Source organism: Cherax quadricarinatus, chromosome 11 (genome assembly GCF_038502225.1).
Source record: "Cherax quadricarinatus isolate ZL_2023a chromosome 11, ASM3850222v1, whole genome shotgun sequence".
Taxonomy (NCBI): domain Eukaryota; kingdom Metazoa; phylum Arthropoda; class Malacostraca; order Decapoda; family Parastacidae; genus Cherax; species Cherax quadricarinatus.
The window spans coordinates 37,993,803-38,009,768 of NC_091302.1; the positions used below are offsets into that span (position 1 = coordinate 37,993,803).

General features: G+C 40.8%; 1 protein-coding gene across 5 annotated transcripts in view; it reads right to left on the minus strand.

The window, feature by feature from the left end:
* Positions 1-15,966, minus strand: part of LOC128687596 (uncharacterized) — a 213,115-nt gene that overhangs the window by 176,677 nt on the left and 20,472 nt on the right. For all 5 annotated transcript variants that reach the window (XM_070083980.1, XM_053775140.2, XM_053775137.2 and 2 more), the window contains exons 2-3: positions 6,851-7,016; positions 6,186-6,324 (exon numbers count right to left, since the gene is read on the minus strand). In XM_070083980.1, coding sequence (XP_069940081.1) covers positions 6,186-6,324; positions 6,851-6,993 — 282 coding nt within the window. In that variant the 5' untranslated portion in view covers positions 6,994-7,016. The remainder of the gene's footprint in view (positions 1-6,185; positions 6,325-6,850; positions 7,017-15,966) is intronic.

A 15,966-nucleotide genomic window follows, 5' to 3' on the forward strand; every position in this document is an offset into this window, starting at 1 on the left:
GTCTCCCAATCTTGACAGTGATGACAAGAAGACGGCCAGAAACCTATACTCGGTTTAACAGAATGAAGTTTGTTATGGAGCAGATCAGACCAACATTATTGCCAATGGGTGCAAAGATGGGTAGCAATTACAGCAAAATAGTCCATGAATGGAACATCTCTATATGAAACTGGGAGGTCATGTACTGCTGACCGTGCAGCAGTGTCTGCCTGTTCATTGTCCTGTACATCAACATGACCAGGGACCCAACAAAAAGTAATATCTGGATACGAAGAACTAGGGGGTGAGGTGTATCAAATTTCCATATAGCCTGTAAAGCACTAAGGGAGTCTGAAACGACCACAAATGGTGACACAGGCATAAATGCAATATGGATAAGTGCTACAAGAATGGCATACAATTCAGCAGTAAAAATGCTAGCCGAGGATAATAAATGCCCTCGCATGACACTGTCCGGAAACACTGCTGCAAATCCGATGCCATGAGAAGACTTAGAACCATCAGTGTACACCGCGATGGCATGAGAATGAGAGTGGAAGTGGTCAAGAAAAAGAGAGCGGGAAGCCACCGTAGGTAGTTGGGCTTTCGAGCATGACAGTGGGAAAGAGACACGAACAGCTGGAACTTCCCAAGGAGGCAGGGAAAAGTGAGACGCTACATGAATGAAGAGAAGATAAGAGCAAATGTAGGCGGAGAGAAAAGGGACGGAGTAAACAGGGACGACTAACAAATAAAGAACGTCTACTAACATCAGTGATTATCCTATATATGGAAGGATTGTACAGGTCATGAGATCAAACATAATAGCAAAGGCAATGAGCATCACGGCGATCAGACAAGGATGGAAAATTCGCTTCTACATAGAGACTCTCAACAGGGGATGAACGAAAGGCACCAAGGCACAGACAGAGACCTTGGTGATGAATAGGATCTAACTTAGACAGAGTTGCGGGAGAGGCCGCAGAATAGATTTGGTCACCATAATCTAGCTTGAACAAGACTAGGGTGGAATGTAAACGGAGGAGAGCAAGACAATCTGCTCCCCATGAACAATGTGCGAGAACCTTAAGGAGATTTAGCCTACCATGGCAAGTGGCCTTTAACGAAAAAATGTGAGGTCTCCATGTCAGCAGGAGATCAAAGAGCAGGCCCAGAAACCTGACCATATCACATGCCAGAATACGTGAACCGTGTAAGTACAAGGGAGTATCCGGTATAAGCGGGTGTCTAGTGAAGGTAATGAATCCGGTTTTTGTACTGGAAAATTTAAAGCCATGAGAAGTGGTCCAATGGGAGACTCGGTCTATCACAACCTGAAGGAAGGCTGCTACTAGTCAACAGTCAGCGTCTGAAGAAGCTATAGCGAAGTCATCAACATAAAGTGATGACCAAATGTGCAAAGGAAGAATGGAAGGTAGGTCATTTATAACCAAGAGAAAAATAGTAGTACTGAGGACACAAAGTCCGAGGAAAGCGAGGTGCCAATACGGACCCGAAAATGTCTATCGGACAAGAAAGCAGTGATGAAGTTTGGCAGATTACCACAGAAGCCTAAGGAGTGGGTTTGGAGCTGGTGCAAGCAACCACAAATCAATTACCTTTAGCATTGAATGGAAGTATGATAGTAGGGATAACTCAGTAACAGTCCCAGATTTCGTTTAGCAAATTACAATTGGTTTAGAGAACACTTATCATCTGTTGACTGGGGTAATGAAGAGAGCTATCAATATGAGAGTTTTCTAAACAGTATACATGCTGCCCAAAGAACATTTATCCCGTATAAAGAAATTAGATCAAATAGAAATGACCCAAAATGGATGAATAATAGGCTCAAATATCTTTTAGGGCAGAAGAAAGGAATTCAAAGGTGCATCAAAAGAAGTGAGGGTCATCTTATGAATCAATATCCTATTGACATTAAGAGGGATGTTAAAAAGGGGATAAGAAAAGCTAAACAGGGCTACGAAATTAAAGCTGCTAAGGATTCGAAAACTAATCCAAAAGGTTTTTTCCAAGTTTATAGAACAAAAGTTAGAGAAAAGATAGGTCCCCTTAAAAATAACTGGGCATCTTACTGACAAGGAGATTGAAATGTGCTCTATTTTTAATAATTATTTTCTCTTGGTTTTCACACAGGAAGACACTAACAATATCCCAGTTATTAATTTTTATAGTGGGCCTTAAGAAGATATATTATGTAATATCACAGTTACTAGCGAAATGGTTATAAAACAAATAGACCGACTGAAACAAAATAACTTCTTCAAGGGGGGCTCCTTCATGTGGCAAAGAGGCTCTTGGTCTCAGGAATCAAATACTTTGGTCTCCTTCCTTAGACTGAGTCTAAGTGCCCCACGATCCTCCCTTCCCTATCCCTTCCTCCCCATACCCCCCTTTTTTCCCTTCCCTCCCCTCTCCCAACCCTCCCCTTTTTCCTGGTCCCATTTGTAGCCTCTGGGGTCCTCCCCTCTGGCATTATGGTTTCTAGGTGGGGGGTGGCATGCTGGGGTTCATCCCCCTCCGTGAGGTCCCTTGGGGATGGTGTGGTTTGCCGTGGAATCTGAATTGTCTGAGGATGTCCTGCTCCCTTCCCAGATTTTCGGGTCGTGGGTGGGGTGCCGTTTGGGTGATGGGTGTATCTTTGGAAGCTGCCTGCTGGTTCTGGGGGGTGGCAGCCGAAGGAGGTATGCCTTGTGGTGGGTTTCCCACCGTTCTTTCTTTTGTCTGCCAAGGTAGCTCAGTGGATGTGAGGCTGCTATCCCGGAGTCTGGCATTTATTGCATATTTTATGTGTGCTCTGATAATAATACTTGTGGAGCTGTGTGGTAGCCGGGTGGAGGGACAACATTACGTTTTCTCTGTTCAGCCATCAGAGAAAACGTGTATGAATCTGCATTTGGCCCAGCCACTCCCTCATTCTGCTTTTGTTTACAATTTTCGGCATGAATTATTCATTACGTACTTCTACCTTCGTTTATGATGGCATCTAAAGGTAGTTGTTAGAAATGATTAAATTCAGTGAACAAGGCATGTCGATGTTAATAATATGGCTCTGGGCCACACTGACTTCCTACAAATAAATACTACTCACCTCTCTTCCTATATTAAGACTACACATGCTCTGGGCCACACTGACTTCCTACAAATAAATACTACTCACCTCTCTTCCTATATTAAGACTACACATATTTTAAGGTAAATAATGAGTGTACTGTATGTGTATTTTACCTCTCTGGGATGTTTTAAATATCGTATATTAAGTATGAGATGGGGAGCCAGTGCTACCTACACCTGGGCTACCTGCACCTGACTTCCTACAAATAAGTACTACTCACCTCTCTCCCTACATTAAGATTACAAATACAGTGGACCCCCGATTTGCGAAGTCACGGGTAACCGATAAATCCGGTATCTGAAGCGTTATATCGCCAAAAAATTGCCCCGGTTCCCGTAACAAAACCCGGTACGCGATACGATTCGTACGAGACGTGTCCACATGTGGCCTGAACTGCCCTGTGTGTGCCAGTGTTTACAAGCCAGCCAGTGTGCGCGCATCTAAGGATACATTCGGTACATTCCATATTATCACTGTTTCTGGTGCTTGTTTCTGCAAAATAAGTCACCATGGGCCCCAAGAAAGCTTCTAGTGCCAACCCTTCGAGACCAAGGGTGCTAATGACTATTGAAATAAAGAAAGAGATAATTGCAAAGTATGAAAGTGAAGTGCGTGTGTCGGACCTGGCTTAGTTGTATAGTAAATCCCAATCAACCATCTCTACTATAGTGAGCAGGAAAACGGCAATCAAGGAAGCTGTTCTTGCAAAAGGTGCAACTGTGATTACAAAACAGCGATCACAAGTGTTAGAAAATGTTGAGAGACTGTTACTGGTGTGGATAAATGAAAAACAGATAGCTGGAGATAGCATCTCTCAAGCGATCATTTGTGAAAAGGCTAGGCAGTTGCATGAGGATTTAATTAGAAAAATGCCTGCAACTAGTGGTGATGTGAGTGAATTTAAGGCCAGCAAAGGTTGGTTTGAAAGATTTAAGAATCGTAGTGACATACATAGTGTGATTAGGCATGGTGAGGCTGCCAGTTCAGACCAGAAAGCGGCTGAAAAATATGCGCAGGAATTCAAGGAGTACATAGAGGCTGAAGGATTGAAACCTGAACAAGTGTTTAATTGTGACGAAACAGGCCTGTTTTGAAAGAAATTGCCAAGCAGGACCTATATTACTCAGGAGGAAAAGGCACTCCCAGGATAATAAGCCTATGAAAGACAGGCTTACTCTTTTATTCTGTGCTAATGCTAGTGGTGATTGCAAAGTGAAGCCTTTATTGGTGTATCACTCAGAAACTCCCAGAGCATTCAGGCAAAAGAATATCCTCAAGGCTAATTTGTGTGTGCTGTGGAGGGCAAACACTAAGGCATGGGTCACTAGGGACTTTTTCTATGACTGGTTACACCATGCATTTGCCCCCACTGTGAAAAATTACCTAATTGAAAAGAAATTAGACCTTAAGTGCCTCCTGGTGTTAGACAATGCCCCTGGTCATCCTACAGATTTGTCAGAGCGACTTTGTGGGGACATGAGCTTCATTAAGGTGAAGTTTTTGCCTCCTAATACCAATCCTCTCCTGCAGCCCATGGACCAGCAGGTAATTTCCAACTTCAAGAAACTGTACACAAAAGCTATGTTTGAAAGGTGCTTTGAAGTGACCACAGAAACTCTATTGACTCTAAAGGAGTTTTGGAAGGATCGCTTTAATTTCCTCAATTGTGTAAACCTTATAGGTAAGGCTTGGGAGGGAGTGACTAAGAGGACCTTGAACTCTGCTTGGAAGAAACTGTGGCCAGAATGTGTAGACAAAAGAAATTTTGAAGGGTTTGAGGCTAACCCTGAGAATCCTTGCCAGTTGAGGAATCCATTGTGGCATTGGGAAAGTCCTTAGGGTTGGAGGTTAGTGGGGAGGATGTGGAAGAGTTGGTGGAGGACAATGACAAACTAACCACTGATGAGCTGCTAGATCATCTTCAACAGCAAGAGGCCAGACCTGAGGAAACTGCTTCGGAGGAGGGGATGGAGAAAGTGAGGAAGTTGCCTACTTCAAAGATTAAGGAAATGTGTGCAAAGTGGCTTGAAGTGCAAACCTTTTTTGATGAAAATTACCCTGACACAGCTACTGCAAGCCGTGTTGGCAACCTGTACACTGACAATGTTGTGAACCACTTTAGGAAAGTCATAAAGGAACGAGAGGTACAGGTCTCTATGGACAGATATGTTGTGTGACAGAAGTCCAGTGACTCTCAAGCTGGTCCTAGTGGCATAAAAAGAAGAAGGGAAGTAACCCCGGAAAAGGACTTGCTACCTCAAGTCCTAATGGAGGGGGATTCCCCTTCTAAAAATTAAAAACTTCAACACTCTCCCCTCCTCCCATCCCATCAATCATCACCATATCTTCATTAAAGGTGTCATTATTCTATTGTGTTTATTCTATTTTTATTATTGCTATTGTAATTATTCTATTGCATTAAACTCAATATTTCATGTGGTAAAAGTTTTTTTTTCATACTTTTGGGTGTCTTGCACGGATTAATTTGATTTCCATTATTTCTTATGGGGAAAATTGATTCGCTTTCCAATAATTTTGCTTTACGATGAGCTCTCAGGAACGGATTAATGACGTGAACTGGGGGTCCACTGTACTTTAAGATAAGTAATGAATTTACTGTGAATGTATTTTACTTTGTGTGTTTTTAATGCCTAGTTCTATTACTAACTTAATATAATTTAGTGTAAACTTGTTGTCTGGCATTTAAATGCATTTATAAATGGAAAAAAATGGTGTTCTGCCTTCCGGCGATGTCTGCTTTCCGGCGACAGCCTGGAACCTAATCCGCCGTATAAGTGGGGCCCTACTGTACCATATTTTTGTCTCCATGTGGGTTACTGCTTAATGTACAGTACATGTTAATGATTCCAGAGCTCATTGCCCCAGTAATCCAATCTCAGAGCAAGCCTCCTAATATAATAAGAAAATTTTCAAGGAATGAAAACTATACAGACTGAACATCAAAGTTTGTAAAGTGTACTTTCCATTTTACATGTTCATGAGACAAGAAAATATGATTGCTGCCTACCATTCTATTACAAACATTAGCTTCTGAAGTTTAAAAATTTACCTGAATGTAAGCAGAAAGACACATGGAGCAGTCATGCAGGTCCTGGGAGGCAGGGTTTGGGGACTTCTCCCTGCTGCTTGGATGAGAGGGTGACAGAGGCAAGCTGTTAACAAGACTTGGTGACCTCTCACGTGGTGACCTGCTCAAAAAGAGAAAATTTTAATCTAAAAATGAAGGTAAGCAATACAATAAACACAGAAAAACACAGCAATACAATACAGTTGGACCCCGTATCCACGGGGGATATGTTCCAAGGACCTGCCATGGATACCGAAACCATGGATAGCAGCAAACACTATATGTAACTCTTATACATGCCTATTATAAAGTTTAATTGATAAATTATGCAAAATAAGTGGAGAATTATCACTTTTTCACTGATGGGAATCTTCTCTTAGACTTTGAAGAACTGCTAGTTTCTCTACTTTTGCACTTTGTGGCCATTATTATGCAAAATTAACCGAAACCGCAGATACCGAATCAGTGGATACAGCGGTTCTACTGTATTCATAAATGCACTCTATTTTATGACTTTTCTTTAAAATTAGTCACACAGCATCATCACCTGATGATCTTCTAAGAATTTACACCACATCTTTTTTTTTTATCATACTTACACTCTACATATCAGGTCTTCACACATTACTGTTCATCAACTAACATACCCAAATCTATCTTTGCAAAGAGTGCCATTGGCCTCAGGAGTGTGCAGCCGCACCCGACCAGAACCTCCATGTGTAAGGGGAGCAGGTGGAGGCTTACTAAATCCCCCTGCTCCCCCACTCCCTCCAGGGCCGCTGCGTCGCATTGTAAACTAGTGCATCACAATTCCTGGAAAAAATACAAAAACAAAATACATAAAAAATACCTTCACAATACATGTGCTGTGTTGTTCAGCATGTCAAATATAAGCAAACAATATTTTCACAGCATAACAAGAAATATGGAGACGAGAAAGTGAGAGTGAGAAAGGAAAAATTTATGAAGGGATAAAAGGAAATCAGTTAGGTGGACTTTAGTCCTGGAGGTAGGAGGTACAGTGCCTGCACTCTGATGGAAAGGCAGGGATGCTACAGTCGAAGGGTTATCTGAATTGTGATGTCAGCAAACTTCTGGCAAGACAACAACTGAAAAATGATGGTGAATACATTATCTTTTATGGGTCACCCTGTCTTAGCAAAACAGCCACTGAGGAAAAGATAAATAAATATGTAAATAAAGAAATAAATAATCACAGCAAAACGATCTCACCTCTATCCACAACAATCAACATCACTGTCCACCTGCTTCCCTCTACTAGTTTGCTAAACCAAGGGTTTCCTGTATATGTATACCATACACAATACCAGCCCATGTTAAAATTACATTCTTTTTACCATGGTTAACATTTGTTTAAAACCATATTTAATATACAGTATATATTATATTTTAATTTTGTTAAAGTGAAGCTCTAAATCATGGAGGTCATCTAGCACAATCACTGGTGGAGGCTTGATCCTTCATTCGCTAATTGTTTAGCCTAGTATATGTTATACAGTGGAATCTCAGTTTTTGTATGCCCTGGTTTTCGTAGGATTTGGCTTTCTAAGATGTTTTTCATCAAAATTTTGTCCAAGTTTTCATACATCTGCTTGGGTTTCGTAGAGTTAAAAATGGTCTGCCGTACCAAACGAGTCCGCCCTGCCTGTGCCCACACAAAGCATCCCATGCATTCTGACTCAGTCTGGCTTTGTTTTTTGTTGAGTGAGCATTTTGAAGGGTTTGAGGCTGACCCTGACAACCCTACACCTATTGTGGAATCTACTGTGTCTTTGGGGAAGTCCATGGGGTTGGATGTGAGTGGCCAGGATGTAGAAGAGTTGGTGGACAACCACTGGGAAGAGCTAACCACTGAAGAGCTGCAAGACCTTCAACTGGAACAGTAACAGACCATAGTTGAGGAAATTGCTTCAGAGGAGGAGGAAGAGAGAGGGGAGAATGTGCCTTCTTCAGTGATAAAGGACATGTGTGCAAAGTGGAATGAGTTGCAAAGTTTTGTGGAGAAATATCACCCTAACAAAGCTGTTGCAAGCCATGTCTGCAACATGTTCAATGACAATGCCTTGTCCCATTTTAGGCAAATCTTAAAGAGACGCCAGAAACAGACCTCTCTGGGCAGATTTTTTGTGCGACAGGGGTCCAGTGACTCTCAAGCTGGTCCTAGGACTTCTGTGTCAGCCTTCGTCAGGTGTGGACGTCTCTCTCTCGCCTGCAGTGACAAATTTCCTCCATTCTCTCTGGGACACTTGTCCTCATTTATTTTGCCCACCGAGCACTCTACAAGAGGGGCACCTGTACATCGGCTTACTTTAGCCAGCTCCATTTTTTCCACTCTGTGGAAAATTCTTTAACGGTCTTTGGTGGGAAGCCGGTTACTGAACTCAGGTGGGAGTGTGGGCGTCCCTCTCTGCTGAGGCTTGGCAAGGGGGTCCACCGGATCTAATTGGAAACTTCAAGTTTCTGTCTCTATTTACAAGGGAACTTTTGTTCCTTTTTCTTTCATCGCCCAGCCCTGGGCAACAAATCTTCCTCGTACCATTGAGAAACCGAGATTGATACAGCTTATGCTGTCATTGGCCCTGATAAACCCAACAACAACAAGCTGGTCCTAGTGCCAGTAAAAGACAAAGAAAGGAAGCAACCCCAGATAGGGCCTTGATACCCGAAATCCTTATGGAGGGGGATTCCCCTTCCAAACAATAACCTCTCTTCCTCCCTCTCCCCTCCTTGCCGTCTTCCATATGCCAACAAGAATCTTCAATAAAGGTAAAAATGTTAAATGTTCATTTATCCATTTCATTAGTCATTTATATTTATTTCTCACTGTTTTCTGTATGTAAAACTATAGTTATTCTCTATAAAATGTATTTTTTGTTAATATTTTTGGGTGTCTAGAATGGATTAATTGAATTGACATTATTTCTTATGGGAAATATTGCTTCAGTTTGCGTACAATTCAGTGTTCAACGGACTTTCTGGACCAAATTAATCACGAATTAACCCTTAACCCTTTGAGGGTCGACAGGCCCTCTCCGAGACTCGTTCTCAGGGTCGGCCAAATTTAAAAAAAAAAATAATTTTTTCTTAGGAAAAGAGAGAGAATCTTTTCCCGATCATAATGACACCAAAATTATGAAATTTGATGGAAAACTTATGGAATTATGCTCTCGCGAATTTAGCAGTCTCGGCGATGTTTACGCATCGGCAATTTTGCCCACTTTGAGCCCCATTTTCGGCCAATTCCACTGTACTAGTCGACAAAAAACATGAATATTTCGCTAGAACTCCATTTTTTCTATCGAATGAGTGCAAGAAACCACCCATTTATCAATTTCAACTATCCAGTACAGTGGTCAGAATTTAGCAATTTTGCCAATTTCACACAAATGTCAAAAGATGCCAATTTCCAAATAGGGTCCAGAATAAACAAGAAAGACATTCCTGGCACTAAAATGACATTTCCTCTGTTCATTAGTCACGTCTCAAGGCCCCTCTTACATTCTTTTGCTTTCCACTTTTAATTTTTATTCTCACAAAAAATAGAAGATTTACTGTTATGCAGACTACTGCATTAGTGTAAAAAATGGTATAAATAATATTGGCGCACTTGCAAAAGAATATTAGACTCGCCAGTTGACGTGTATTGGACGCTTGGCATGATTTGTTTACTTTTGAACTTTGGTAAAAATCGAACATTTCTGCTACTTTGAGCTCAATTTCAAGGTACTTTTCATTGTAAAACCAGTCAAAATCATCTCAATTTCTGTAACGTCTTCCATTCCATAAAATGAGACCAAGAAAACTAGAATACAACAATAAATACCATACGAAAATACAGTGCAAAGTCGCTGTTTTATTCCAAAAAAACGGTCTGAGTTTTTTTTTTTCTCATTATGTACTGTGTGCTGCAGGATTTTTTTTATACTATGCACACTGACCACATAGACCCATTCTTTCATATGTAGGCCTACCAGCTTTCTCCCACTAGATTTGAGGGCGCTAGAATTTAGGCGTACTAGTACGTCAAAAACCCTGGGTCGTAAGCCGTACTAGTACGGCCGAAACCCTCAAAGGGTTAAACGGTCCAAACAGATCGACGTTCAAATTCGTAGTGCTACAAAAGTAGATCTACTTTTTTTTTACATATTTTCAAATATAAGTTTTTTTACACGTTTTCAAATGTAAAACAAAAAAGAAGATCTACATTTTTTTACATACTTTCAGATGTTGAAAAAACGTATATATACGTTTGGACCATTTAAGGGTTAATTACTGTACTGTAACATAACATCTGAAGATCGTTGACACAAAATTTTTATTTAATGAATATTTTCGATTGGCAAATTCGTTTATTAACCCTTTGAGGGTCGACAGGTTTTCTCAGAGACTCGTTCTCAGGGTCGGCCAAATTTCAAAAAAAAAAATTATTTTTTCTTATGAAAAAAAGTTTTTTTTTTCTAAATATTATAGGTTAAACAAAAAATTTTTACCATCAATATTTACGGAGATATGGAGGCGTGAAGTTGATGAAAAAGGGGGACAATGTGGCAACATCGCCGACTGCCGTCTCCCAGTACCTATAATGTACTAATTTCTATTATTTTTTAATTTTTCTTTTTCCAAGTAATGTTTATGGCCTCTGAGACCAATATGATCAGTATTTTGTAAGTTTTTTCTTCTTCAATACTACACAATAAGGGCATAAACACTGTTGTCATTGTTTTGCTTATATAAAATATTTACACAAACGATATGAAATGTTATTTATTACTATTTTTCTATATTTTATATACACATATACAGTCACAGGGAATGTTTCTAGAAGTTCTGCAGCCTGTGGAAGTCTTTGAAACATGGTGTCATGCACAGTGGAGTTTTACACTCCTCACACATAAAACGAGTGTCTCTGCGTTGTTGTGTGCGTTTTTTTGTATGTGCACAGACGTAACACCTCTTCTGAGCCTTTTTCTTGAAAGCAGTAGCAGGCAGTTTTACCAGGAAGTGATCATCATGCTTCAGACGAGAAGGTAGTTGTTGATAATTTGGTGGGCGGTCTATTGCAGGTGTTCTTCCTTGGTACTTGAATACTATTTGTCTGATGACAGATAAACAGAATTCACCGTATTGTGGTTTGTTTCTGGTCCTCATCTTATACATATTATAAGCATTGAGCATGGAAATGTCCAGAAGATGGAAAAAGAGTTTTATGTACCACTTATAACTCTTGCAAACACAATCAGCAAACCCAATCTGCATGTCATATTTGTCCACTGAACGCATATTGAAGGTGTAATCAATCACAGCTGCAGGTTTTAGAATGGGTTCATTGCTCTCTCTATGCTGCCTGCCAGTGTCTGCCATTTCATTAGGGTGAACTAATGACAACAGTGTGACATCTCATTTGTCATGCCACCGAAATGCCATGATGTCATTGGCAGCAAACGCATGCACCTCACCTCTACGAGTGCCAGCGTCAAACCTGGGCATATGTTTCCGATTTACACGCACTGTGCCACACACATCTCTCATATTCACTCGCAAAAAATCACTGAGTGAGGGGCTTGTGTACCAGTTATCAGTATATAATATATGCCCCTTACCAAGATATGGTTTTATCATTGTTCTAACCACATCACCAGAGATGCCCACTAACTTCCTGGTATTTTGCAATGTATAACTTCCAGTGTACACAATAATATCCAATACCAGACCACTGTAACAATCACAAAGCACAAACAACTTTATACCAAAGCGTTTCCTCTTGCTTGGTATGTACTGCTTGAAAGAGAGTCTTCCTTTGAACAGAATCAAAGACTCGTCAATTACAAGCTTCCTGAAGGGATAAAAATACATATTGAATTTCTCTTTCAGATACACAAACACATGCCTAATCTTATATAACCTGTCGTTTCTGTCAGGCCTGGTTTTGTCTGAGAAGTGAAGCATACGTAACATTAGCACAAATGGATTCACTGGCATTATATCACTGAAACCTGGGGTTGCAATCAGGTGGTCTGTTGACCAGTATGATTTCACTTTGTGCTTATACACATGTGGCATAAGCATTATTGTGGCAAAGAAAAGATACATCTCAGCCACAGTTGCCTCCTTCCACTGGTGTAGACGTGATTTTGGTGAAAGTATTGTGTTTGCCATGGTGTACTCGTAGTATGTGTTGCTTTCCATGACAATACTTTCGATCAGGGGTTCGTCAAAGAATAACTTGAAACATTCCAGTTCAGTGGCATTGTTCACAAGTGTACAAGATGGCCGTATTCCACTTTGGCTGTCATCAAACTGGTGGGCATTTGGAACAAAATTGCTAGCTTCCTGCCAATCCCAGGTGTGGTCTGCTGGTGGGTACTGGACAATGACAGGTGGTTGTGGTTGTGGAGGTTGTGGTTGTGGAGGCTGGTGTGGTGAGTGGGTGGGGGATGGTGGCCTTTATTGTAGATCAGCTGAGGCAGCGGCATGGGTGGCAGCATGTCCCATTGCTGGTGCCTCACAGCCGTCACCACCACCACCACCACCATGCACATTTTCCATCCCAATTGCAACACTATCATCGTCATTTTCACTGTCTGTTCCTGTTGTACAGCCACGGGATGTACTCCTTCCCCTTGGAATAGCATATGGCACACTACCAGAGTGCATATATCGTCGTATATACTGATGCTTCACTGGGGAATATTGCACTTCACTATCACTACTGGAACTGTTTTCAAGAGCTTGTAGTTTATAATCACTATCATCACAAATGCTCTCATCTGAGTCTGGGATTTGGGAAAATAGGAGTTTCCTCTTTGATTCTAGGACAACTGAACGTGAACAAGACGGCCCAGCACCAGAGGTGGAAGGCTGAGGGTCATCTGGGTTTTCCTCACTATTACCGATATTATGGTCATTAGTTTCGGTCAAAACCTCACCAAAACCTTGAAACTCATCTTCACTGGCACTTCCATCTGTATTAGAACTGTCACTGGGGAACAAAAGTGTCCCAATTCGCCGAGGAGTGAGGAACTTCTTACCGCGAGGCACGGTGGACATTGTGTACTAAGATGGCGTTCCCACAATGTACCACTGGGTCCCAGATTTTTTTCTACCGCGCACACCAACCACACAGACCCATTCTCTCACATCTAGGCCTACCAGCCTTTTCCCGCAAGATTTGACGGCGCTAGAATTTATGCGCACTAGTACGTCAAAAACCCCTGCGCGTAAGCCGTACTAGTACGTCCGAAACCCTCAAAGGGTTAACAAGACTGATTACTTGTAAAATCTGTCCAGGTCTAAACATCACAGATAATCCTATACAACACCCACTTAATCATGTCCGTAGGTTTGCAACATATAGCAAACAGACCTCCATTTAAGCAATTTCAGCAATTACAAACAAAAAATTGGCAGAACAAATGAAAATACAGGACAAAATGGAAAAAAAAGTCTTTAATTCCAACTTTTTTTTATAGCAATAGTGTCTGGCTGTCTTCTGAATCATCAAACCATGTCCAATGACCCTGATGTTTGTACAGTATGGACCAAAGTGGCCATAACCAAGATCTGTCTGATTCTGCTGTTCCCTGATCTATAGGCTGCCCAAGCCAGTTAATTGTTTGTGCTTTCTCACACATACACTCTCACACACGTCATTAAGAGAGCTAAGAGACTGAACCGTCCCTGGCTAACACCTAGCATCCTCAAATCCATAAATATAAAGCACTTATACAAAAAACAGTATAGAATGGGTCACATAACCAGAGACCAAACAAAATGTTACTCATTAATCCTAACCAGCCTGATAAGAAGGGCAAAAAAATTGCATTATGAGAACAGATTATCCAACTTAAAAGGTGATATAAAAAAGACCTGGAAAACCCTATCTGAAATTCTATGAACACAAAAGATATCAGGAAACAGAGCAATCAAACTAACAAAACCAGATGAACCCCAACTCCCACCAACTGAAACAGCAAACAGACTCAATGTTTTCTTCTCCACCATAGGAAAAAAACCTTGCTGATAAAATCCCAAGCTCAAATACTCCACCCAATGACTACCTCACTGGCAACTACCCGAACACACTGTTCCTAGCTCCGACTAACCCAACAGAAGTCTCCCTTATTATCAACACACTAAAAAACAAGACAGGAGATTTAAATACCTTACCACCCTTTATATACAAAAAAGCTTCGCAAGTGCTGTCACCAATCACTGCAACAAATCCATCGAATCCTCTACCTTCCCCACAGTTCTCAAAATAGTGAGGGTCACCCCGATACATAAAGGAGGATATCAAACAGACTTGAATAACTATAGGCCAATATCCAACTTATACCCTCTCTCTAAAATCTTTGAAAAATTAATGCATAAGCAAATCTACTCCTATCTCATCTCCCACAACATACTCAACCCCTGTCAGTTTGGGTTCAGACCTAATAAAAATACGAATGATGCTATTATACACATGCTAGAACAAATATACACTGCACTCGAGAAAAAAGAGGTCCCATTGGGATTTTCATTGATTTACATAAAGCTTTTGATACAGTTGACCATGATTTGCAGCACATAAAATTGTCGCACTATGGTATAAGAGGGCACTCCCTCAACTACCTACAGTCATACCTTAGCAAAAGAAGCCAATATGTGTACACAAATGGAGCTAACTCTTCCACACAACCAATTACAATTGGTGTCCCATAGGGAAGTGTCCATGGCCCCTCTTCTCTTTCTCATTTACATAAACGACCTACCAAATGCATCGCAACTACTCAAACCCACACTATTTGCAGATGACACTACATACGTCTTCTCTCACCCAAGCCCAATCATGCAAGCCAATACTGTAAATACCGAATTACAGAAAATATCTACCTGGATGATGATTAACAAACTTACTCTCAATATTGACAAAACCTACTTCATACAGTTTGGAAACAGAACCACAGATGTCCCTCTTGACATAATGATAAACGGATCACCTATCACTAAGCTCACAGAGGGAAAATTCTTAGGAATTCACCTTGATAACAGACTCAAATTTCAAACACATATACGTACAACACATTTCCAAGAAAATCTCCAAGACCGTAGGCATACTATCGAAGATACGGTACTATGTTCCACAGTCAGCCCTCCTGGCCCTATATCACTCACTCATTTACCCCTATCTCACCTATGGAATTTGTGCATGGGGCTCAACAACAATAAACCATCTCAGACCATTAATTGCCCAACAAAAGGCTGCAGTTAGAATGATAAATTCCCACTACAAGCAGCATACTTCACCAATATTCAAAACTCTAAACTTACTCACCATACAAAACATCCACACTTATTATTGTACCTACACATACATAGAACACTTAACTCAGAAATAAACCCTCCCCTCAAACTTCTCCTTACCAACCTCAACAGAACACATGACCACAACACAGGGCACAGGTCACTCTTTGATGTTCCTCGTGTCCATCTCACACTAGGTAAAAACACAATGCACATAAAAGGTAAAAAATATGGAATTCATTACCTGTGAATATAAAAGAAACACTGTTTATCAATTCAAGACTCTTCTTAAAAACCACTTACTCACGCACACCTAAATAAATACTGATTAATAACTGTGTCTCATAAATGTATAACCTGTGACCCTATCAAACTATGTTTTTTTGTAATTACATTACCTAATAGAATACTCCATTCTCTTGAATGCTCAGTAATTCATCAAATGTGCTAAAAATTT